The sequence below is a fragment of the Pongo pygmaeus genome, chromosome 16 (assembly GCF_028885625.2).
Source record: "Pongo pygmaeus isolate AG05252 chromosome 16, NHGRI_mPonPyg2-v2.0_pri, whole genome shotgun sequence".
NCBI lineage: Eukaryota > Metazoa > Chordata > Mammalia > Primates > Hominidae > Pongo > Pongo pygmaeus.
In genome coordinates this window covers 54051463-54074444 of record NC_072389.2, presented here as the reverse complement: position 1 = coordinate 54074444, position 22982 = coordinate 54051463, and the positions used below count along the sequence as shown (strand labels likewise).

At 39.2% G+C, this 22982-nt stretch overlaps 2 protein-coding genes across 6 annotated transcripts in view; one reads left to right on the top strand and one right to left on the bottom strand.

The window, feature by feature from the left end:
• EID1 (EP300 interacting inhibitor of differentiation 1) overlaps positions 1–22982 on the bottom strand; it is a 73562-nt gene that overhangs the window by 29667 nt on the left and 20913 nt on the right. The window contains exons 3-5 of one of the 5 annotated variants that reach the window (XR_008494150.2): positions 14425–14544; positions 14177–14226; positions 10583–10800 (exon numbers count right to left, since the gene is read on the bottom strand). The exons of 2 other annotated variants lie outside the window; for them this stretch is intronic. The gene's annotated coding sequence lies outside the window, so the exon portion shown is untranslated. Of the gene's footprint in view, positions 1–10582; positions 10801–14176; positions 14227–14424; positions 14545–22982 lie in introns of those variants that run through there. 2 more of the 5 variants (XR_008494149.2, XR_008494148.2) reach the window with 2 other exon arrangements.
• SHC4 (SHC adaptor protein 4) overlaps positions 1–22982 on the top strand; it is a 144500-nt gene that overhangs the window by 113662 nt on the left and 7856 nt on the right. Inside the window, exons 9-11 of the mRNA XM_054451193.1 lie at positions 3362–3422; positions 11016–11195; positions 19578–19831. Of these exons, the coding sequence (XP_054307168.1) occupies positions 3362–3422; positions 11016–11195; positions 19578–19831 (495 nt within the window). The remainder of the gene's footprint in view (positions 1–3361; positions 3423–11015; positions 11196–19577; positions 19832–22982) is intronic.

The following is a 22982-nucleotide window of genomic DNA, read 5'->3' as shown; positions in this document are numbered from 1 at the left end:
TGCATAGTATTCCATGGTGTATATGTACCACATTTTCTTTATCCAATCCACCATTGATGGGCACCTAGATTGATTCCATGTCTTTGCTATTGTGAATACTGCTGCGATGAACATACAAATGCATGTGTCTTTTTGATAGAACAATTTATTTTCCTTTGGGTGTATACCCAGTAGTTGGGATTGCTGGGTCAAATGGCAGTGCTGTTTTAAGTCCTTTGAGAACTCTCCAAACTGCTTTTCATGGTGACTGGACTAGTTTACATTCCTACCAACAGTGCATGAGCATTCCCCTTTCTCTGCAGCCTCGCCAGCGTCTGTATTTTTGCCTTTTTAATGATAGTCATTCTGACTGGTGTGAGATGGTATCTCGTTGTGGTTTTGATTTGCACTTCTCTGATGATTAGTGATGTTGAGCATCTTTTCATATGTTTGTTGGCTGCTTGTATGTGTTCTTTTGAGAAATGTCTGTTCATGAAATTTGCCCACTTTTTAATGGGGTTGTTTTTTGCTTGTTGAATTAAGTTTCTTATAGATTCTACATATTAGACCTTTTTGGATGCATAGTGTTTGTGAACATTTTCTCCCATTCTGTAGATTGTCTATTTACTCTGTTGATAGTTTCTTTTGCTGTGCTTAGAAGCTCTTTATTTAGGTCCCACTTGTCCATTTTTATTTTTGTTGCAATTGCTTTTGAGGATGTAGTCACAAATTCTTTCTGAAGGCTGATGTCCAGAATAGATTTCCTAGGTTTTCTTCTAGGATTCTTACAATTTGAGGTCTTACATTTATATATTTAATCCATCTTGTATATGGTGAAAAGTAAGGGCCCAGTTTCATTCTTTTGCATATGGCTAGCCAGCTATCCCAGCACCACTTATTGAATAGGGAGTATTTTCCCTATTGCTTATTTTTGTTGACTTTGTCAAAGATCAAATGGCTGCAGGTGTGCAGCTTTATTTCTGGGTTCTTTATTCTGTTCCATTAGTCTATGTTTGTGGTTTTGTGCCAGTACCATGCTGTTTTGGTTACTGTAGCCTTATAGTGTAGCTTGAAGTCAGATAATGTGATGCCTCTGGCTTTGTTCTTTTTGCTTAGGATTGCTTTGGCTATTTGGGCTCATTTTTTGGTTCCATATGAACCAACTGTTTTAGGATAGTTTTTTCTAATTCTGGGGAAAATGATGTTGATGTTTTATTGGAATAGCACTGGATCTGTAGATTGCTTTGGCTAGTATGGCCATTTTTATGATATTGATTCTTCCAATCCATAAGCATGGAATGCTTTTTCATTTGTGTCATCTGTGATTTCTTTCAGCAGTGTTTTCTTGTTCTCCTTGTAGAGATTTTTAACCTCCTTAGTTAGATGTATTCCTAGGTATTTTATTTTATTATATTTTGGTGGCTATTGTAAGTGAAATTGTGTTCTTGATTTGGCTCTCAGTTTGAATGTTATTGGTGTATAGAAATGCTACTGATTTTTGTACATTGCTTTTGTGTCGCGAAACTTCATTGAAGTTTATCAGTTCCAGGAGCCTTTTGGCAGAGTCTAGTGTTTTCTAGGTATAGAATTATATAGTCAGTGAAGAAAAATAGACTTATTCTTTTCCTATTTGTATGTATTTTTTATCTCTTTCTCTTGCCTGATTGCTCTGGCTAAGACTTCCACCTCTTAATTTTTTTATTTTTTATTTTTATTTTATTTATTTATTTATTGAGACATCGTCTCACTCTGTCACCCAGGCTGGAGTGCAGTGGCATGATCTCGGCTCACTGCAACCTCCGCCTCCCAGGTTCAAGCAATTCTCCTGCCTCAGGCTCCCAAGTAGCTGGGATTACAGGTGCATGCCACCATGCCTGGCTAATTTTTCTATTTTTAGTAGAGACAGGGTTTCGCCATGTTGGCCAGGCTGGTCTCAAACTCCTGACCTCAGGTGATCTGCCCACCTTGGCCTCCCAAATTGCTGAGATTACAAGCGTGAGCCACCATGCCTGGCCCTACCTCTTATTTTTTGAGACCTCTTCTGTAAGCTTCCAAAACATTTCCACCTTATCATTCTCTTTCTGCATCTTTAGTTGCTGCTTTCCTTTCATTTTTTCACATTTTCCAACATTTTATTATGAGTATTTTTAAACACATAGACTATTTGAAAGAATTATACAATGAACACTCACTCGCCATCTCAATTCTACAATTAACATTTTATTATATTTGCTTTATTACATATGTAGCTGATAATCATCCATTGATCCATCTTATTTTTGATATGTTTCAAAGTAAGTCGTACCTTTTCTTTTTATGTTATCATTTATTTCATCTCCTCCAATAAAAACACAAGCCCTGCCCTACCACCACATTAGCACTCTCCTAGGCTCTACCCTTGGCCTTTATCTTGCTTCTGGAAGGCCACCTGTGTACACACTTCCTCTACCTTCTCTGTCTTTGGCTTTTATGTATCTCTCTAGCTGTAATGCCACATTGCACTACATTGCTTATCTATATCAAGGTTGAACTCAGCATTTTCTCCCTGACTCCAAACTTGATTCCTCTACTGATTTACTCATGTTTATTGATGGCACTGACAATCTTTCATTAATCTACAATCTTCTGTTTTTCTCACACTTTGGGCCCCATATCAGTTCAGTCTTCAAGACCCAGGATTCTACCATGAAAATATGTTTTGAGTCTATCCAAACTTTTCCACTTCTACTGCCTCTTTCTAAGTCCTGGTCCTCACTTGCCTAATGATTCTGAAAGACTGTTTCCTGACTCCAATCTCATTCCCTCAAACCCTCCTGCACAGTGCTGCCAAACTAATCTTTTTAAAGACACTGCCCGTCTCAAAGGCATCAAGTGGATCCCTCCCCTGAGTATATTGCTGACAAGAGTTGTGTGTACAGGGATGATCGAAGCTCTCTGGATGAGATTTTCAAGGGTGAGACGTGAGCCTGGCATAAACCTGAGTAGGGTAGAGATCCAATCTACCAATTCAAAGTTAGATAGAGGTTGGCTACATGGCCAATGTTTATAGCAATGTCCTGAAAATCACTTTCTGGCTGAGACTTAGATTGAGTTCTGGAATGCGACTTCTCAAGCAGAAGCAGTAACCCTCAGGACACAGGACACGTAGCCTTTAGAACCCCCCAGCCCAATCAGAACCAACTCTGCAGCTCCAAGGCGATGAACTATGAAGAGTGTACTCTGTTCACTCCAAATATCAGTTTTCTTTTCTTACCTGTCAAACATTTCCTGTGTCAGAAAGTGAAGTCTGCTATATTCTTCTGGGAGTATTATTAATTTTTTCTTTTAAGTTTATAAATGTGTACTATGTTTGTAAATGTTTCATAATTTGTTGTTCATGCAGCCTGGAAACTCCAAGTGCAGCAGTGTATATGAGAACTGTTTAGAACAAAGCAGGGCAATAGGTAGGTACAATGCCCTTCTCCATCTGCCACCCTCCTTATTCCTTGTAAGTCCTATGGACATATGTGGCCCTTGCTCTTAAACACTTCATTGAAAAGTCAAGTATCTACCACTAAACGCATAATCCTTTGGCTGTAGGCTTCTCAGAGAGGCCCAGAATGTTGCATATGTGTCACTAGGAAGACTCATGGTTCTCCCTTGCTCTTGTGTGATCTGCCATGCTGATGGTTTTGCTTTATGGAGTCTTTTACTGCCTTGACATCATGAAAGCTCTCTCTCTGGAAAGGTGCTTCCTCTGCTCGAAACCCAAGGGAGTTCCACTTCAAAGAAGATCAGGAGTAAGCTAATGTGAAAATTGATGCCTGTCAGATCCATTAGGATTAAGATAAAATCTTTATTCTGGCTTGGCAAAGGGAACAAAAGGATGTCTGAAATGTGAGAATCTCAATTAGGAGCTTGTCCACCCCATACTTGCCAGAGTATTAAATGTTTTATTACTGCATGTGATCATTGATGTTGGACAAAACTTTTCCACAACATCAACTATCAGACTGGAAATATATTTTAATTAAAACATGTTATATTATGAGTTAGTTATTTTAATTCCTATTAGTTGTTGAGCATATTTATTTCTGCAGGAAGGAAACTTTTGCCGTTTTAGAGGGGGAGATGACTGAACTGTATAAATAATGCAGTGGAGAATACAGATGGATAACCATATTTAAGGACTCAAATTAAATTAGCAGGAACTTGCCATCTACAAGGTAGTCACTTCAAGGATACCTTTTTATTTCTTATGGAATTACACCAATGTAATATATTAATTTTATTATGTTTTATATAGTGAAGGATACATGAAGATTTATTCTTTCTAGTATAGGTATGATTACCACCTTCCTCTATCTTGTAAACAGAGTAGTGAACTAAGGCAGCATTTTATTTTATTTTATTTTATTTTATTTATTTATTTATTTATTTTTTTTGAGACAGAGTCTCACTCTATGGCTCAGGCTGGAGTGCAATGGCGCAATCTCAGCTCACTGCAACCTCAGCCTTCCGGGTTCAGGCGATTCTCCTGTCTCAGCCTCCTGAGTAGCTGAGACTACAGGCACCCACCACCATGCCCAGCTAATGTTTGTATTTTTAGTAGAAACAGGGTTTTGCCATGTTGGTCAGGCTGGCTTCAAACTCCTGACCTCAAGTGATCTGCCTGCCTTGGCCTTCCAAAGTGCTGGGATCACAGGCGTGAACCACCATGCCGGGCCTAAGGCAGTATTTTAAGTTCTGTAAAAACATGCCTTCTTATGACAGAAATTAAAATTCCATGATATTCTTTAAAGTTATTTAAAATTCCAGACCAATCTTTAATAATATTACTAAACAAATTAAATTAATGGCAAGTAAGAATCTCTTAAAAGTTATGCTCTCTGGCAGCCATATTTCCTTCCTCTCTCCTTTCCGTCATCCTGGAGGTTCTTAACCTAAGGATTTAATAGTCAGGAATGTACCACGCGTGCCTTGTGGTATTGCAGCCATGTTCTCCCCTGTACTGAAGCTCACTTGGAAATACCTCCATGTCCTATTTTATCTCATTCATATATTCTTCATTTATTCAACACTTTATTTAATGACTACTTATTGAAGACTTCCCATGAGTCAGGCACTGTGCTAGGTGCTAGAGCTAGAGACACAACTGGCACTCTTGTAGTTGGCAGTTTAGCCAGGAAGACACACCTTGAACAAATGCCTACAAATATGAAGAGTGCTTCAAAGCCCAAGATGTTATGGGAACAAATAATGGGGAAGCCTAACTTAATTCGGGGAGCTGTAGAGGCTCTCCCTAAGGAAGTGACAATCAAACCAAGGCCTGAAGGATGAGTGGGAATTATCCAGGCACAGAGAGGGAGGTAGGAAGGAAGTAGGAAAGGGACATAGGGAGAGAGGGAGAGAGAGCAGGGGAAAGAAGAGAGAGAAGATAAATGTGCACCAGAACTAAGCGTGCCAGGACCTGTTCCCAGATCACTGGGGCAGAGAGAGCTCAGGAGTAAAGAGAGAAAGATGAGTGTCGAACCTACAACAGCGTCCTAAGGATCTTCAAAATGTTCAGTCCTGCCCAAATACCTCCCTTCCCAGCTTGTTTCCCTCCTCTCCATTAAATAGTCAGCATAGCCACATCCCTCCTGTCCTCAATAACCCAGCTTCTGAAGGGAACTCACTGAATGAAAGTCTAGAAATGGACATTTCTAGAATTATGTTGAATGGGCTAAATCACAATACTACCACTAGAAAAAGGGGACATGGTTTCCCTTCTTCTTTTTCCCCCAAGAGTTCTCAACTTGATTAATTAAAAAAAAAAAATTCTTAAAACACCCATCTCCAAAAACATAAATTTATGAAGGAATTAATGGATATGAAAGTATTTCAATGTTTATTCAAGTTTTTTTTGCAAGTGTAGTCTTGCCATATAATTCAATTTATTGTTTCAGATTATCTTAGTTTTATTTCTTCTTTAAACCAACAAACAATATAACCCCTTATTCTTATTTACATATATATTTCCCTAAGCCACTGTAAGAAGATTCAAACACATTAACAGACTTTAATAAAAGTTTGTTTGGAGCCTGGGGTATATTTTTATAGAATTAATCCTAGCCATGATGGTTAACTCTTAGACAAGTATACTATATTCTACTATTCTGGTTTGCCTATATTGAAGCTTAAATGTATATTTTGTAATGACAGATAAAACAATGGAAAGTTCTATTGGATACTCCCTTTCTTAATGGTGGCTCTAAGGTAATGATTGTAACTGGGAACTTCAGAATCTTGAGGAGGTGAGATGGTGTTTGCAGTTAAGGAAAGTCCTCCACCTAGATACTTTGCTCTCCCGTAAATCACTGAATTACAATATTGTTTCCATAAAAAAGCCATTTCTGAGTTCCAGTGAGGAACCAGAATGCTCAGAGGCTATCTCTCCAAACCTTAGCTACTAAAACCATGGTGGGACAGAAGGACTCAACCCATGTCCCAGTGGCCATGACAAGTAAGGTCCCTCCTACTGTGGCAGGAGAGAGTTTCCTACTAGTGTCTTTTCATCCCTAGGCACCTATAAATCAGGTAATCCTATCTTGAGACCTGTCTGTGATTACTTGGGCATTTGTGTTTTTTTTTTGTTTTTTGTTTTAGACGGACTTTTGCTCTTGTTGCCTTGGCTGGAGTGCAATGGCGCCATCTTGGCTCACAGCAATCTCTGCCTCCTGGGTTCAAGCGATTCTCCTGCCTCAGCCTCCCGAGTAGCTGGGATTACAGGCATGTGCCACCATGCCCGGCTAATTTTGTATTTTTAATAGAGACGGGGTTTCTCCATGTTGGTCAGGTTGGTCTCGAACTCCCAACCTCAGGTGATCTGCCCGCCTTGGCCTCCCAAAGTGCTGGGATTATAGGCGTGACCCACCGTGCCTGGCCTACGTGGGCATATGTTTTTAAAGTAATCTGAAATTCTTGACCAATGAGCAATTTAATAGCAGTTGCCAGAATAGCAAATACATAGTTTTTGTGGCTTTTCCCAGAGATTCATATATAGGCATTTGAGAGATACCTATAGAAATATTTTCAATAACCTACCAAGACATCCATTTATTAAAATATTGACTTCAAACTTGAATTCCAGTGTATTATAAATACTGCAGTAGCCTCTGGTTGTTGAAAGAGTTAATTGTATTTATCACTAAACATAGAAAAGATCCCTATCCTTCATACTTATGGAAAAATTCCCTCATGGAAAACAATAATTAGCAAAATAGAATAATGTTTCCCTGACCTTCCAGTTAAAATTGAAATGTTGATATTTTTAATCAAAAAGACATTAAGTTCCCACAAACCCTAAGGGCTTACACTTTAAAACGTTGTTACTTACAGTGTATATACTGTGTATGTATTTATTTTCCTCTACAAATCTTCTCTTAGGAAAGTTGGATAGGGTCTTGGAGTAATACTTGGCACAAAGAACTTTTGGAAGGCATACTAGCTGGCATGTGTATCTAAGCCCTCGTGAACCATACACTTCAGCCTAGAATGATTTTAAATTTGGGTCTGGGGTGGGCTTTTTTTTTTTTTTAATTTAAGGCAACATTACCAACTTAAATATGATGGCCCATATGAAAAAAAAAAGGAATGGCCGTTTCTTTCTTTTCTTTTCGGTACTCTGTTGTGCACTTAAAGGTGGCAGTTTTCAAGAGAGGCTAGATATAAACACCTATGTTTTTGGTGTCATCCTACGGGATGGTAAAATTGATGTGGTTAGCTCAGGCTAACGCTTTGTGAGGGGCAGATGCATTAGCACCCTATGCTATGGATTGATCCAGTCTTCAAAACGTGGTGGGGTTAAATATGCCAACAAAGGAAGATTGGATAGACATGCAGTTATTTGTCCAATCAGCTGATAAACATTTTTCTTTTGAGCACCTGCTTCATCCCAAGCACTGAAGATGCAGAAGATACACAAATTAGATGGGTTCTAGTCTTTCCTCAAGGACACGAGGAATTTGCAGTCTCAAGGGGGAAGACAGAAGTAAACAGATTCTTGCAGTATATCATGAATCGGGCACCATTCCCGACCTTAGGGAGGGAAGGATTCAGGGGAAGGCTTCCTGCAAAAGATGGCTTCAGAGCAGAATCTTGAAGGACAAATAAGAATTAAGTAAAGGAGGGGGAGGATATTGCAGTAAGAGATAAGCATCATGTATGGAGGCCCAGCATCAATGACTAAATAATAACTGAGCATCAGTGGGAACTATTTATCGAATACCTGCTATAAGGCAGGCACTATGCTCAGTGTCTCACCAACATTATTTCACTTAGTCCTCACAACAGTATTTTATGCTAGGCACCCACATTTTACAGATATGAAAACTGAGTCTTAGAGAGGTTAATTAACTCATCCCAGACCGCTCAGATAGTAAGAGATACCCCAGGGATTTGAACTCAGGTCCATATGAATTTAAAAGCTGACCTCTAGCCAGGCCCAGTAGCTCACACCTGTAATCCCAGTGACTCCAGAGGCTGAGGCGGGAGGATCACTTTAACCTAGGAGTTCGAGGCTGCAGTAAGCTGTGTTTTCATCAGTGCACTTAAGCCTGGGTGACAGGGTGAGATATCAACTTAAAAAAAAAAAACTGACTTAGCCACTTTCAAGCACTTTTGATTATATTTCACTTTCAGTAAATTTTTATGAGCAGGCACTCCTACAGAAATGGTTATTTAGTAATATATAAGTTGTACACACATGTGCTAATATATTAATATGTGTATATCATAAAACACACAAATATAGGAAAATTTAAAGTTAGAGTAGATGATAAACATTTTTTACAAAGACTTGCTAATTACAACAGCTGGATGCTATCATTAGATAATATCTCAAGGTCTAGTATGCATTTAGAGCATTTATTGAAAAAGAAAGTAGATGTAAATCTACATTTAATTCGTGATAATTTGAACATTTGAGGGGCCAGAGCTCTGATCTGATTAGATCATTCTTGTTTATAAGCTCGTAATGCAGCTAAGGAGAAGCTTGTACTAAAAGAATTATCCTTAATCCTTCATTTCTTTGCAGTAATCTTTTAGCCACTTTCCATTTGTAAAAGCAAGTTTAGTTTAAACTAGATAATATAACTTATAAATCCACTTAACTAAGCAAATGGAAACTATCTTATAGGTGGCAAAATGTACAAAACAAATGAGGCACCCTGTCAACTCCTCCCTCTGTAGAAACCTCACTCCTGTTTTAGGATACCCCCCATACAGAGTATGACACATGACAAGATGACATGTAACAGCTGACAGACAAGGAGTAAAGGAGAAGCAGGTGGTAAGACTGCAGACTTCTGACTGGGCTTCTCCTGCTTGATGTATTCTTAGTTTCCATACTATGAGTTACAAGTATCATAGCATTATTCACCCTGATGTGAAATTCAGTATGTGGTTGGTCCTTGGACCACACTGAAAAGGTTTAATGACTAAAGCAATAGAAGGACTAATATTGTCTTACATTATGGCAATGGAATGTCACTAGTTCAGGTGCAGCCTCATGATGACCGTGAGCACATATGGCTAGCTATGTGGCTAGCACATATTCTGTTTAACTAAATAATAAGATAGAACATAAATAATAGAATGAATTACTCGCATGATATGGACTTTGGAGGTTGTATTCATCTGTTCTCATGCTGCTAATAAAGACATACCCAAGACTGGATAATTTATAAAGGAAAGAGATTTAATGGACTCACATTTCCACATGGCTGGGGAGGCCTCACAATCATGGCAGAAGGCAAAGGAGAAGCAAAGGCACATCTTACATGGCAGCATGCAAAAGAGCTGTGCAGGGGAACTCCCATTTATAAAACCATCAGATCTGAGACTCATTCACTACAAGGAGAACAGTATAGGGAAAACTGCCCCCATGATTTAGTTATCTCCACCTGGCCCTGCCCTTGACACATGGGGATTATTACAATTCAAGGTGAGATTTGGGCGGGGACACAGCCAAACCATATCAGAGGTCAAGTGCAAACTGCTGGGAAAGCAGAGATCTATTCTGGTCTGGAAAGTCAGGGAAGGCCTTCCTAAAGAAAGAGATGTTTAAGTTAATATCTGAAGGATGACAGTGATGGAGAAAAGGAGGGAAGAGCATGTTAATTAGAGGAGACAGCCTTTTGATGTGAGCTCATACTGCAGGAAGGCCAGTGTGACCCCAGACAGAGGCTGGGGAGGAGAAAGGAAGAAGAGTAGCTGGGTAGACAGAGCAAGGCCTACAGCTTGTTAAAGAGCATGGGAAGCAATTGAAGAGGTGTGAAACCTCTGAGAAATATGACTGGATTTGCAGTTTTTAAAAGATTATTTGGGCTACAATGTGTAGAATAGAATGGAAGGGGAGAGGACAGATTAATAGAGGAGGAGGAGATAACCTGAGGCTTGAGTTCTTTTCATTGAATAACAGAATTAAACATCAGCAATTGGTGCAAGGCTGAGGTTGGCAAGTGCAAACTTTGAGCATAGAGAGAAGCCAGACTTCCTACTCTTAAGAATTTTATTGTATTCATTCATTCATTTCTTATTTATAAATTAATTTAGTTCACAGGAAATAAGGATTTAAAATTAATCAGTTTTGAAAAGGAGTTTAATTATAGATAATCAAGTTCAATATGACATGTGTGTTTTCCTGATTCCTGGGCAACCCCTCTGAGCAGTGTTGAGTGCGGGTTTGTGCTGTTTGCTGAGACTATCAGCCCTCTTTCTTCCACAGCGGTCAGTCCTCTTTGGATCTTCCTGCTTGTCTTCTGTCTGCTGTTGATGAAATTGATCAGCTGGGGGCTGGGCCTGAGAAGGGAAAGAAGCCCAGTGAAAGGGTGGCTTTCCCTCAGAGACTGGTGCTTATTTTGATTTTCCAGGTCAAACCTAAAAGTTAAGTGTTCAATCATTGTACAGGGTGGGGCATGGCCTTTAGATTTCTATCAATTCTAGACTCAAACATGATTTTGTTTACTATTTACAAAGAAAAAACATAATGCATTGATCACTACTAATCACTACAGGTAATGTCCATCCAAGAGGGGTGCAGTCCGAGCGAGATACTTCATTATTGAAGCACACGTGCCGAGTGGATCTCTTCGATGACCCCTGCTACATTAATACGCAGGCTCTTCAAAGTACACTTGGCTCTGCTGGAAATCAAAGCTCAGCCCAACCACTGGGGAGCCCATGGCACTGCGGAAGTAAGTAGCTACTCACTGTCTGTATTCATTTCTTAGGGCTGTTTTAACAAATTACCACAAACAAATTTATTCTTTCACGGGTCTGGAGGCCAGAAGTCCAAAATCAAAGTGTCAGCAGGGTTGGTTCCTTCTAGGACCTCTGGAAGAGAATCCATTTTATGCATCTCTCCTAGCTTCTGGTGGCTGCTGGCAATTCTTGATGTCCCTTGGCTTATAGACACATCACTCTAATCTCAGCAACTGTCTTCATATTGACTGCCCCTGTGTCTCTATTTCTTGATCTCCCTCTCCTTCCTCTTACAGGACAACAGTCACTGGATTTAGGAGGAGATGAAATGATTGGATGAGATGAGACTAATCTCATCTCAAGATCCTTAATTTAGTTACATCTGTAAAGACCCTTTTGCCAAATTAGGTCATGTTCAGTTACCAGGGATTAGGGCTTGAATTTATCTTCTTTTTTTTTTTTTTTTTTTGAGTCAGGGTCTCACTCTGTCACCCAGGCTGGGGTACAGTGGCATGATCACGGGTCACTGCAACCTCTGCCTCCCAGGCTCAAGCGATCCTCTCATCTCAGCCTCCTGAGCAGCTGGGACTACAGGCATGCAACAACATGCCCAGCTAATTTTTGTATTTTTTGTAAAGACAGGGTATCATCATATTTGCCCAGGCTGGTCTCAAACTCCTGGGCCCGCGCCATCTGCCTGCCTCGGCCTCTCAAAGCATTGGGATTACAGGCACCACCATGCCCGGCCTTGAATTTATCTTTTTGAGGGCTACTATTTAACTAATTGTACTATCTCACATTTCAAGAAGGCTATTTTCTTGGTCTCATTTTCAGGGATTGAGTTTTCTTTCTTTACCTCCATCCTTCACCATAGTTAATATCGATTAGACCTTTGTGGAGTTGTTTTAGGTTTCAAGGTTTAGAAATGTTGATTTTGAATAATCCTTTCAAATACTTTAAATTTACTTCCAACTTTTGATTTCTACTATGTACTTTTGCTGAAAGAAGGGCTGTCAAGGCCAGGAGATAATTTTGAATTTGTTTATTTGCATGAGTCACAGTGGCTACTGTTTCTGTTAGGGATAGCATTAATTTTATTCATTTCAAAACCCCTTAATAAGTCATCTATAAAGCACTAAAATAAGTTGGCTCCTTTCTTCACCCATGTACTGTGGGTAAAATACAATAAGACAAACATCTTTCCTGCCAAATTACTATCAGGGGTAAATGCATAAACAGGAACATAAATAAAAATAAAACAAGCCAAAAGCCTATAATCAACTGAAAAATAAACAAAAAATGCTTTTCATAAAATATTGAAGCTTGTTTTGTTCAGAGATTGGCATGGTGTCAAATTTGGTTTGCTCCAATGATGGAGAGCCAGTCACTGAGAAAATCCTTTTAATAGTCCAGGAGATTTCTCCAGAACTGCCAAAGACAGCTTTCCAGTTAGTGTGGCTACAATGCAAGACAAAATTTAAAAGATTTTGTTGAGCCTGGATCTCAGCAGACCGTCTTAACTGTCTAGATTAAGAACCAGGGGTCCTTATTGTCAGCCAGGTGACAAGTGATCCCTCTTTATGCTGACTTTCTCAGATCACTCCTGACACCCTATCCAACCAAGCTGGATTCTCTGGAAGCAGATGCTAAGATGAAGCTTGGCAGGCAGGGTCTGTAAGAGGATCAATATCAGGAAGCAATGGAGAGGAAGTAGGATTGGCCGGAGTGGGAAATGGGACTGCAACACAGGCCTGACAAAGCCTCAGCCAACACCAAAAAGCCCATGTGGTCTGTCGGAGTTGTCCTACATTGGGCCCAAATGGCTGAGCCTATATAGCCCCATTTATCTCAGTCTTGGGATGTGGGCCACACCAGGAAGGTCAAACCCTGGGCCGCTGAGGCAGAGCCAGAAGGGCTGGTCAGCTGCAGGCTGACTGCTGACACCTGGGGCAATGGTGCTTCCTTGAAGGGAGATCTGGGCAGTGCATCTCTGTGGCTACCACAGAGGACATCTTATGTGACGCGTGATGAGATGTGAAACAAATTCAGATTTTTGCTGTTAAGCTTACTCAGCTGTGCAATGGGAAATGTCCTGTGTGGATAGGTAATGTTTGTTACAAGTTTTTGGGAAAAAACCCTTTCTGGACCTTAGATTTTATAAGACTATATTCTTGATACCTTTCATTTCACGGACTCTTCAGAGCCACACATATTATCAGAGAACTTATTTAGTGGGTGGCCCAAATTAGGTGATCTGCAATATACTTTGATTCACAACTCCAGTTCCTTTATAATTTAGTCTTCAAAGTTAAAATTATTCATAATCCAAGCAAAGGAACTTTGCCTTTTGTCATAGGCAATTCAATAATATGAAATGGCAAAATTAATACATAACAAAATTTCTATCATTCATTGAAAGTAAATAAAGTCTGCCTTGTCCAAAATTGTAATGTCAAAATGTATTTTCTCTGACTCTAGCCTTTTTTCCCCACCTTTCTCCCTTTCCCTGCTTTGGTGGCAACATATTAATAATTTAGGCCTTTGGTACGATCTCCCTCTTTATTTCCTATTAGGAATTAATGTACCATAGTGCTCTTGGGCTCCTTGCTGCCCTCTTGAGGTTAAATTCAACATTGCTCCCTCCAAAACAAATCCAACTCCAAAACCTTAAATTATGTTGATTTAAGAACATTTAATAAAGAGATGCGGGAGGCTTCGTGGCTTAGCTGGTTAAAGCACCTGTCTAGTAATAAAGAGATGGAGTGGGGATAGCTTTATACATACTTTTTAATAAAATGTCTTAACTGCACCTTTAACCTTCCACCATAATGGATCCTTCTATTTTCTTCCTTCCTCCCTCAAAAATCGTCTTTAGCTTCTTTAGGCATACTTAGCCTCCCTTAGCCAGAAAAAAAAAAACTTTTGATAATTCAGTATAACCAAACCAAATAAAAACAAATCCAGAGTTACTAACCTAATATCTCTCAGGCATGCTCGTAGGGCTCCTCAGTTCATCCTGTCACACTACCAACAGAAAAAAGGTTCTGACACAATCTTCATTCTCACCAAACATGGCAGAAACATTCCATGAGTTCTGGTACTAATTTTTGTTTTGATTTATTGTAGTTTCTGTCTCAGTTGCCATAACAAATACCGCCCTCCACCCCCCGCCACCCCGCCAAATGCTGTAGTGTAAAAAGGGCTGACATTTATTTCTTTTACCTAAAAGCTCAAAGATTAGTGCCACGGGATTGGTAGGGTAGCTTTCTCATTCTCAACATTTGGTTTCCATCTGTGGTCCAAAGTGGCTGCTTGGGCCCTCATCATCACATTTGCATTCAGCTAGTGGGAAAGGAGAAAAGCAAGAGGAGCACAGATATATTTCTTTAAAGGACATGACCCAGAAGTGGCAGACATCATTTCTTTTCACCTGCCATTAGCAGACCATAGACATGTGGCCACACCTAGCTGCAAGGAAGGCTAGAAAAATTACTCTAGCTGGGTGCCCAGCTAAACTTAGGAGTTCTGTAATGTAATTAAAGGGAGGATAGATATTGGTAGATGACTAACTGTCTCTGCCACAGTACACCTATCTGCCACTCAGATATTCGTGAGCTTTACTTTTCACATAGAACATATTTGACCTCTCCCCAAGGAAGACTTTGCAAGTACTTATACGATTACAGCATCTAAGATTAGATGAAGATTCTTATTATCTGCCAAGTTGTCTGCCACCCTCCATACCCCAAATTAGTGGGGGAAAAGGAATAAGATAATTGCAGTAGAAACTCACATTCACAAAAGGGAGGAATGCAACAGCATGGGACAGCAGTCACTGGTCCACAATGATGACCAGATCTGGCCAGGCTAGAGTTGTGAAGACTACATGAGCTGGAAGTGGAGAAAGCGATTTGCTTGGATCCTGGTTCAGCTTTAGGAAAGGACTTTTGGTGTCCACTGTCATCTGTGGATCCAGATGACGCCATCTGGGTTGTTCCTACCATTGTTCTCCATGTGCATACTTAAAGTAGATATTGGAGAAAGTGCCTTTCTTGGGGGCTTCGCCTTGCTTCAGAGTCCAAAAGCCGTGGACCAGAAGGGATTGTGATTTCTTTGGCAACGTAGTTTCCTTGAAAACTTAGCAGGATTCCATTTTATTAGCTTAGAAGCAGTTCCATATGAAGTTTTCCACAATATTCCTTCATTGTCTTTTTATTGCCTAAAACATCCATAGTGATATCCCTTCTCTCTTACCTGTTATTGGTAATTTTCTCCTTTTTACTTGATCAGTCCTCTTTTAGGTTTATTAATTTTATTGATCTTTCCAATGTGCCCAGGTTTTGGTTTAATTTTCTCTGTTGTTTTTTGTTTTCTATTTCATTGATTTCCATTTTATTTTTATTATGTTTTCCTTCTACTTGCTTTGGATTAAATTTTCTCTTTTTTATCCAACATCTATTATATTTTTTAAATACTGGCTTCATAGTTTTATTTTCATAATAAAATATTTATTCCCCTTGACCTTTATAGATTATGTGAGGTTGGGGATCTAACTTAATTTTATCCATGTTTGTCAATTTTCCAAACACTATTGACTGAGTAGTCTCCTCTTTTCCCTGATGCTACTTTCTATTATATCAAGCTCTTCGTATATATGTGAATTTGTTTCTGGGATCTTTATTATGTTTTTTCTATTAGGCCACTTGCTTTTTCTCAACCAACATCTTAATTACTATATACTAATTGCTATGCATTTGTAACATGTTTAACAGACATTTAATTCTTCCTTTACATTACAAATAATTTTTCTCTGGGCACTATCTGAATCTCTCTCTCTCATTTATGCTTAATATTTCATGTTAACATGTTTTTCTAACAAATTTTTAGATACTTCGTGTAAATGAACATATTTTTCCTGTCAATGCAAATGCATTTTTTAGAGTTTTCATACACCCAATAATCCATACTAATAAACAGTATACAGACAACTGTCAGTATTCAGAGATTCCATATTTGAGAATTAGCTTACTTGCTAAAATTTAGTTGTAACTCCAAAATCAATACTCATGGTCCTTTTGTGTCATTTGTGGCCATGCATGGAGCAACAAAAATTTTCAGTCACCCAATGTGCACATTCTCAGCTGATGTCAAACAAGACAATGCTCCACTTCTTGTTTCAGCTCTCAGTTATAATAATCCCCTTATATACTTCCTTATTTTACTCTTCTCTTTTAGAAATTTGTCTATATAAACACACAATCTTCACTATTTTAAATTGCTCTACAGTATTCTATTGTATGAATGCGTCATGATTTATGTAATCAGTCCCTTATTGATGGACATATCAATTTTTCCAGTGCTTTGCTAAAATAATAATTAATACTATAAAAATTGTTTTACAGGTGCTTTTTAAAAATGGGATTCATCAGTGTGCCATCTTTACAGTTCATATTGGTGTCTTTAAATGTCTCATCCTTTCTTTCTCATTGAGATTACTTTCAATTATTTAATCCAGATTTTGCATGTTAGATTTTTTTCTCTTCCTTAAACTGTATTTTCCCTTTTAGAGGTTTTGCCCATTAGATCCACTTGGGTGTGGATAGCCATATCTATACTGTACCTTCTTGAAGGTCTGATTGTGAACAATATGTCTTTAAGTGTCAATAGGAACTCCAAGATGATATAATTACTTTCTTCCATAATTCCTATCACTTTTTTATGGTTTCAATTAAATCTAGATTGGCCTTCCTTATTACTTCCTTAACCTTCACTACTTCTTCTGAGAAAATATGATTATATCAATTCAACAATTTATTAAATATTATACATAAATTATATATAAATAACCATATTTAGATTATAATTATTATTGTCAAAGTCAACTTATGCGTTAGAAAAGGAGCAAGATAATGGATAATGTACCACAGTGTTGAGTGGTTTTATTTAGTGATGAGACCATAGGTGATTAATTTTATTTGTTTTTCTCTTTCCTAGATTTTAAAAAGCTAGTATGTGTAACTTTTAAAATTAAACAAAATAAACAAATTATCATCTATTCTGGCAGAATCAGATTTTCAGCAAATGTTTGGATGATTGAAATCTCCCAGCGGAGTATCTTGTCCTTCTGCTAATTTGGGAAACTGTTAGGGAAACATTGTCCATTTCCTCTGGTTGGCCCACGATCCGTTGCCTCTTTTCAAGATGATATAATGTCTGTTTTTCTATTGTTTTGTCTTTGTCCAAAAGCTCTTCACCATAATCTCAGAATAGACCAAAAGCCATCACGCATTAAGATGTGTATACCCACACACACTGCGTGCATGCATTCCTCCCACACTCACACACTTTTTCCACACACACAGACACACACATAGCTACTCATTAGAAGTTATCCATCATGCCTGAAAGCAGGCAGCACTAAGGCCAGTTACAAGTATTATTCATCAAATCTGCATACATTTTGTCAGGCTATTTCTGGCAACAATAGAAAGATTTGATTGTGGAAGAGAGTGTTTCCAGCCATTAGATTTAGATTAATGATATTTTTTAAAAGATCTGTTTGTGAATACTGCATTATAACTGTGTGCAGAAAGAAGCCCTCCAGTAGGGACAAAACTATAACGTATTAATAGTAGAATTGAATTACAGTTACAGGACACTGGTTGCCTACACCAGTGACTTCATGGAATGATCATGTGTAAATTGTAGTCATACAAACTCATAGTCAAGATAATTTCTCATTTGCAAGACCCTTACCTAAGGACACATAAACACTTCTTTGTATTTATAAAGATAAAGACTGGTTTCTATTTAAAAGATGCTTTGTATTTAAAAAAAAAAAAAAAAACAAAGTCTAGTTTCTATGGTTATTTTCCTGGTTAAATTTGCCTTATTAAACATACAAATTTCAGACATAAGAACCTGGTTTCAGACATAAGAATTTTACATTATTAGTTCTGGAGATGCTGAAGGCTACCCCAAATAAGATTAGCCTTGCTACCTGCTAGGGACCTCTGTGGGTACTACTGCAGCAGAGTGGCTAGATTCTACTAAAAGAAAGTTTTTCACATCTAAGGCAAGGGCCTTAGAGTTTAGTAATTAAGAATCTAGGCTTTGGAGTCAGATGACCTTGTTTCGAATTTCAGATCTACCAACTATTAGCAGTGCAAATTTAAGTCCCTTAACCTTCCTTTTTGTTTGTTTGAGGCAGGGTCTCACTGTCGCCCAGGCTGGAGTGCAGTGGCGCGATCTTGGCTCATTGCAACCTCTGCCTCCCTGGTTTAAGCGATTCTCTTGTCTCGGCCCCCCAAGTAGCTGGGACTGCAGGCACGTGCCACTATGCCTGGCTTTTTTTTTTGTTTGTTTGTTTGTATTTTTTGTAGAGAGAGGATTTCACCATGTTTCCCAGGCTGGTCTCTTAACTCCTGAGCTCAGGTAATCCACCTGCCTTGGCCTCCCAAAGTGCTGGGATAACAGGCATGAGCCATCCTGTCCGGCCACCCTTTCTAAAGATTCATTTCCTTGCCTGTCTAATTTTGAGAGTTAAACAACGTAATGTATATAAAGCATTTAGCAGTTTCTATCACACTTGATAAATGAGAACTATGCAGTAACTATTATCACTATTATGAGTGTGGATAGTACTATAAACTGCTAACTGGAGGTCCTGTCCCATCCCCAGTGCTCTCAGCTCTGGACAACACTTATTCGGCAGCGCCTTGGGGAGCTGCTTTGGGCTGTTCCTCCCTGATGATTTGTCTTCTTTTACCTCATCAACTCTTTTTGTCCAGGCAGGTGAATGACACAAACAACAAAGTAGTCCTTTAGTAGGAATGCTGTGAGGTTTAGCAAAGTTTTGAAGTTTTGGGTCAGAAGAATGACTAGACACACACTAATAATTTGGTTTTAAAAAGGTGGGACAAGAGCTAAATGCTAAAAAGTGGGGATGGCCTGAAGTTATTATGGCTATTTTCAAAGGTTTGGAAACACTGTGGAAATTATTTGTATTCCAGGTACAGCATAAGCCTTTTTCTCTTTAACATGCAACCCCTAGGACATAAAGAGCCTCTCTCTGCAGTTATAAAAGCTGTTCTCATGGGTCTGTTCCATTTCCCATCTGAAAGAAAAACTCCTGCACCTGGGCAAGGCTTCCCTGGTAACAGAAGCCAAAGGCAATGTTTGGATCTACCATTAAATTAAAGCCTGTTGGGAGTTCTGAAAACAAAAACCTCATCTGTTCCCCAAGCAGTATTATTTAAACAATGCCTGGCACACAGTAGGACCTCAGGTTATATTTGCTGAGTGAATAAATGAATGAATGAATGGACGGATGAAGAGGTAACTCGATGATGTCTCTCTTTGTGTTCTGACCTCAGAGGCACCAGAAACTGTTCAGCCGGGTGCCACAGCCCAGCCTGCCAGCTCACATTCTTTGCCACACATTAAGCAGCAGCTGTGGAGTGAAGAATGCTATCATGGCAAGCTGAGCAGGAAGGCGGCAGAGAGCCTCTTGGTAAAGGATGGGGACTTTTTGGTTCGAGAGAGTGCAACATCCCCTGGCCAATATGTGCTGAGTGGACTACAGGGAGGCCAAGCAAAACATCTTCTTCTGGTGGATCCTGAAGGCAAGGTATCATTGACTTCTCATTAGAGGTTTCACAAGATGTTGTTCTATTAAGCATACCCTGAATGATTTCCAAAACCTGGTATTGAATAGTGCTCAAGGCTAAGTATTTGCTTTTTCTGGAACCTTCCAGCTGGAGCAGGACATGCTAACTAGAGGGTAGTGGAGGGGTTAGAGTAGGAGGCCACCCTGGAGTATCAAGCAGAGGACAGCCTCTTTCTGCCCTTTTCAATTCAATTCAATGAATTAAATGAATACCTGCTATATAGAAGTAAAGGAATTTGCGGCTGTTTGTTGTTCAGTATCACATACATAGTCCTTGCTCTCAGAGTGCTGATAATTTCATAAAACAGGTGCTTAAATAATTATAATATAAAGCTGAATGAGATAAGAATGGTTCAACCAAAGCATTATGGTGTTTCTCAGAACAGAGAGGTCATTCTGGTTGAGGCAAACTGAGAAGGCTTCTTATAGGGTCCATCATGTAAAGCAGACCTTGAAAGAAGGCAAGATTTCAAAAGGGGGACATTTGTAGTATAGAGAAGGAACCATAGGTGCAGACAGAGTAATAGAATGATATTAAGCCAATAGAAGATGAATGACAGTAGCAAAGGATGCCTGTAGACAGAAAATTATCCTGGGAAAGGTAAGTTAGAGCCATCAATATGGGGCAGAAATGCCTAATTTGCCAGGCAGTGGAGAGGCATTGGCAGTTTTGAGACAAATGATGCAATCAAAGCCCATGTGAGTGGTGACATCAGCAAGATGGCAGAATAGGAAGTCCCAGCCCTTGTTCCCCCAACAGAAACACAGAATTAACAACCCTATATTGACCAAAATACCTTTATGAGAACCACAGAATTCACTTCAAAAGTTGCAGTACCTCAGGTGAGCATAGAGCTGAAAACAGTCATATTGAAACAGGTAAGAAGAACAATTTCACTTTATCTGCATCATCTCCTTCCCCAAATCAGCATAGCTCAGTGGCAGGAAGGAATTCCATGTCTCATGACCTCTCCCTTGGGGGAATGGGGGAAAGAGAAGAGTAGAGCTTGCATGCCATGTCTGGCTTTTCAGTGGGTTGCCTGAGGGACTGGTTTCTGTCTCACTTCACATGGAGTGCTCATGGTACTGCCATATTTTGGATGCCGGGAGCCACTGAGAACAAAGAAGAGCACAGGATAGCTTGCTGCAGCTGGCACTCCTCAGTACAAATAGGAGAAAGTACACAACTTGAAGGTTCTCCTTCAGAAGGGAGGGAGGGGAGTGAAGTGTGTCCAGAATTCCAGCTTTTTGGAGGGATGCCTGATGAACCAGTTATCTGTCCTGCCACTTGGGGCACTGAAAGGAAGCTGGCATACCTTGGATGCCTGTGACCATGGAGAACAAGGAAGAGTGTGGTGGCTTGCTGCTATAGAACCAGAGAACTTGCAGTTCCACAGACATCAGAAGGAGCAAGAGATTATAAGTTCCTGAAAAACGGCAAACCTCTGTAATTGAAAAATTGAACACACAGGCCCAGAAAAGTAACATCCCCTCACAGAAGGTTTTGGAGACCCCCAGAATCTCTACTTGGGCTGGTTGGTATGATTCTTCCCTTGTATGAAGCCAGTTTGTAAGGAAAGGGAGAGGTGGCTGTTTTTCAAATGCATAGATCCCAACACAAAGTTATGAAACTCAAAAAGAATCAGGGATACATGGCCCAAACAAACAAACAAAATAAATCTCTAGAAACAGATCCTAAAGAAACAGAGGCATATGAATTAACTGACAAAGAATTCAAAATAAGTATAATAAAGATGCTCTATGAGCTCAATAATACCATCCATGAACAAAGTCAGAATATCAACAGAGAGAAAGAAAATATTAAAAAGAGGCATACAGAAATTTTAGACCTGAAGAATACAATAACTGAACTGAAAAACTCACTAGAGGTGTTCAACAGCAGACTTGATTAAGCAGAAGAAAAAAAACAGCAAACTCAAAGAGAAGTCATTTGAAATTCTTCAGAAAAAGGAACAACAACAAAAATAATAATTTTAAAAAGTGAAGAAAGCCTAAGGGATTTGTGATACACCATCAAGCAGACCAGTTTATGCATTATTGGAGTTCAAAATGGAGAAGAGAGTGAAGGAGAAGAAGGAGAGGGAAAGGGGGCAGAAAGCTTATTTAAAGAAATAATGTCTGAATCTTCCCAAGTAAGGGACGAAAATGAACATCAGATTCAAGAAGACCAATGGACTCCAACTATGAGGAACCCTAAGACATTCACATCATGATACATTATAATCAAATTGTCAAAAATAGAGAATTTTGAAAGCAGCAAGAGAAGAGACTCATTATGTACCTGAGAGCCTCCATAAGACTATCAGCACATTTATCATAACCCCCACAAGACTATCAGTGGGTTCAATATATTCAAAATGCTAAAAGAAAAAAGACTGCCAACCAAGACTACTCTATCTGCCAAAACCATCCTTTCTTTTTTTCATCTTCTTCTTTTGAGACCACATTTCACTCTTGTCGCCCAGGCTGGAGTGCAATGGCACCATCTCGGTTCACTGCCAACCTCTGCCTCCCAGGTTCAAGTGATTCTCCTGCCTCAGCCTCCCAAGTAGCTAGGATTACAGGTGCCCGCCACCACACCTGGCTGATTTTTTGTATTTTGAGTAGAGACGGGGTTTTGCCATGTTGGCCAGGCTGGTCTTGAACTCCATACCTCAGGTTATCCACCTGCCTCGGCCTCCCAAAGTGCTGGGATTATAGGTGTGAGCCACCATTCCTGGCCAAAACCATCCTTTAAAAATGAAAGAGAAATATAGACTTTCTGAGATAAACAAAAGATGAGGAGTTTGTTACCACTAGATCTGCCTTTCAAGAAATGCTAAAGTCCTTCAAGTTGAAACAAAAGGATACCAAACAGTAACATGAAAGCATATGAAAGTACAAAGCTTGCTGGTAAAGGTAAATGTATAGAAAAACACAGAATACTGTAATATTATAATGGCAGTGTGTAAATAACTTTTAATTCTGGTTATAGAAGTTAAAAGACAAAAATATGAAAAATAAGTCATATATCACTTAACAATGGGGAAATGTTATGAGAAATACACTGCTAGATGATTTTTTTTCATTGTGCAAACATTTTTGAATATAT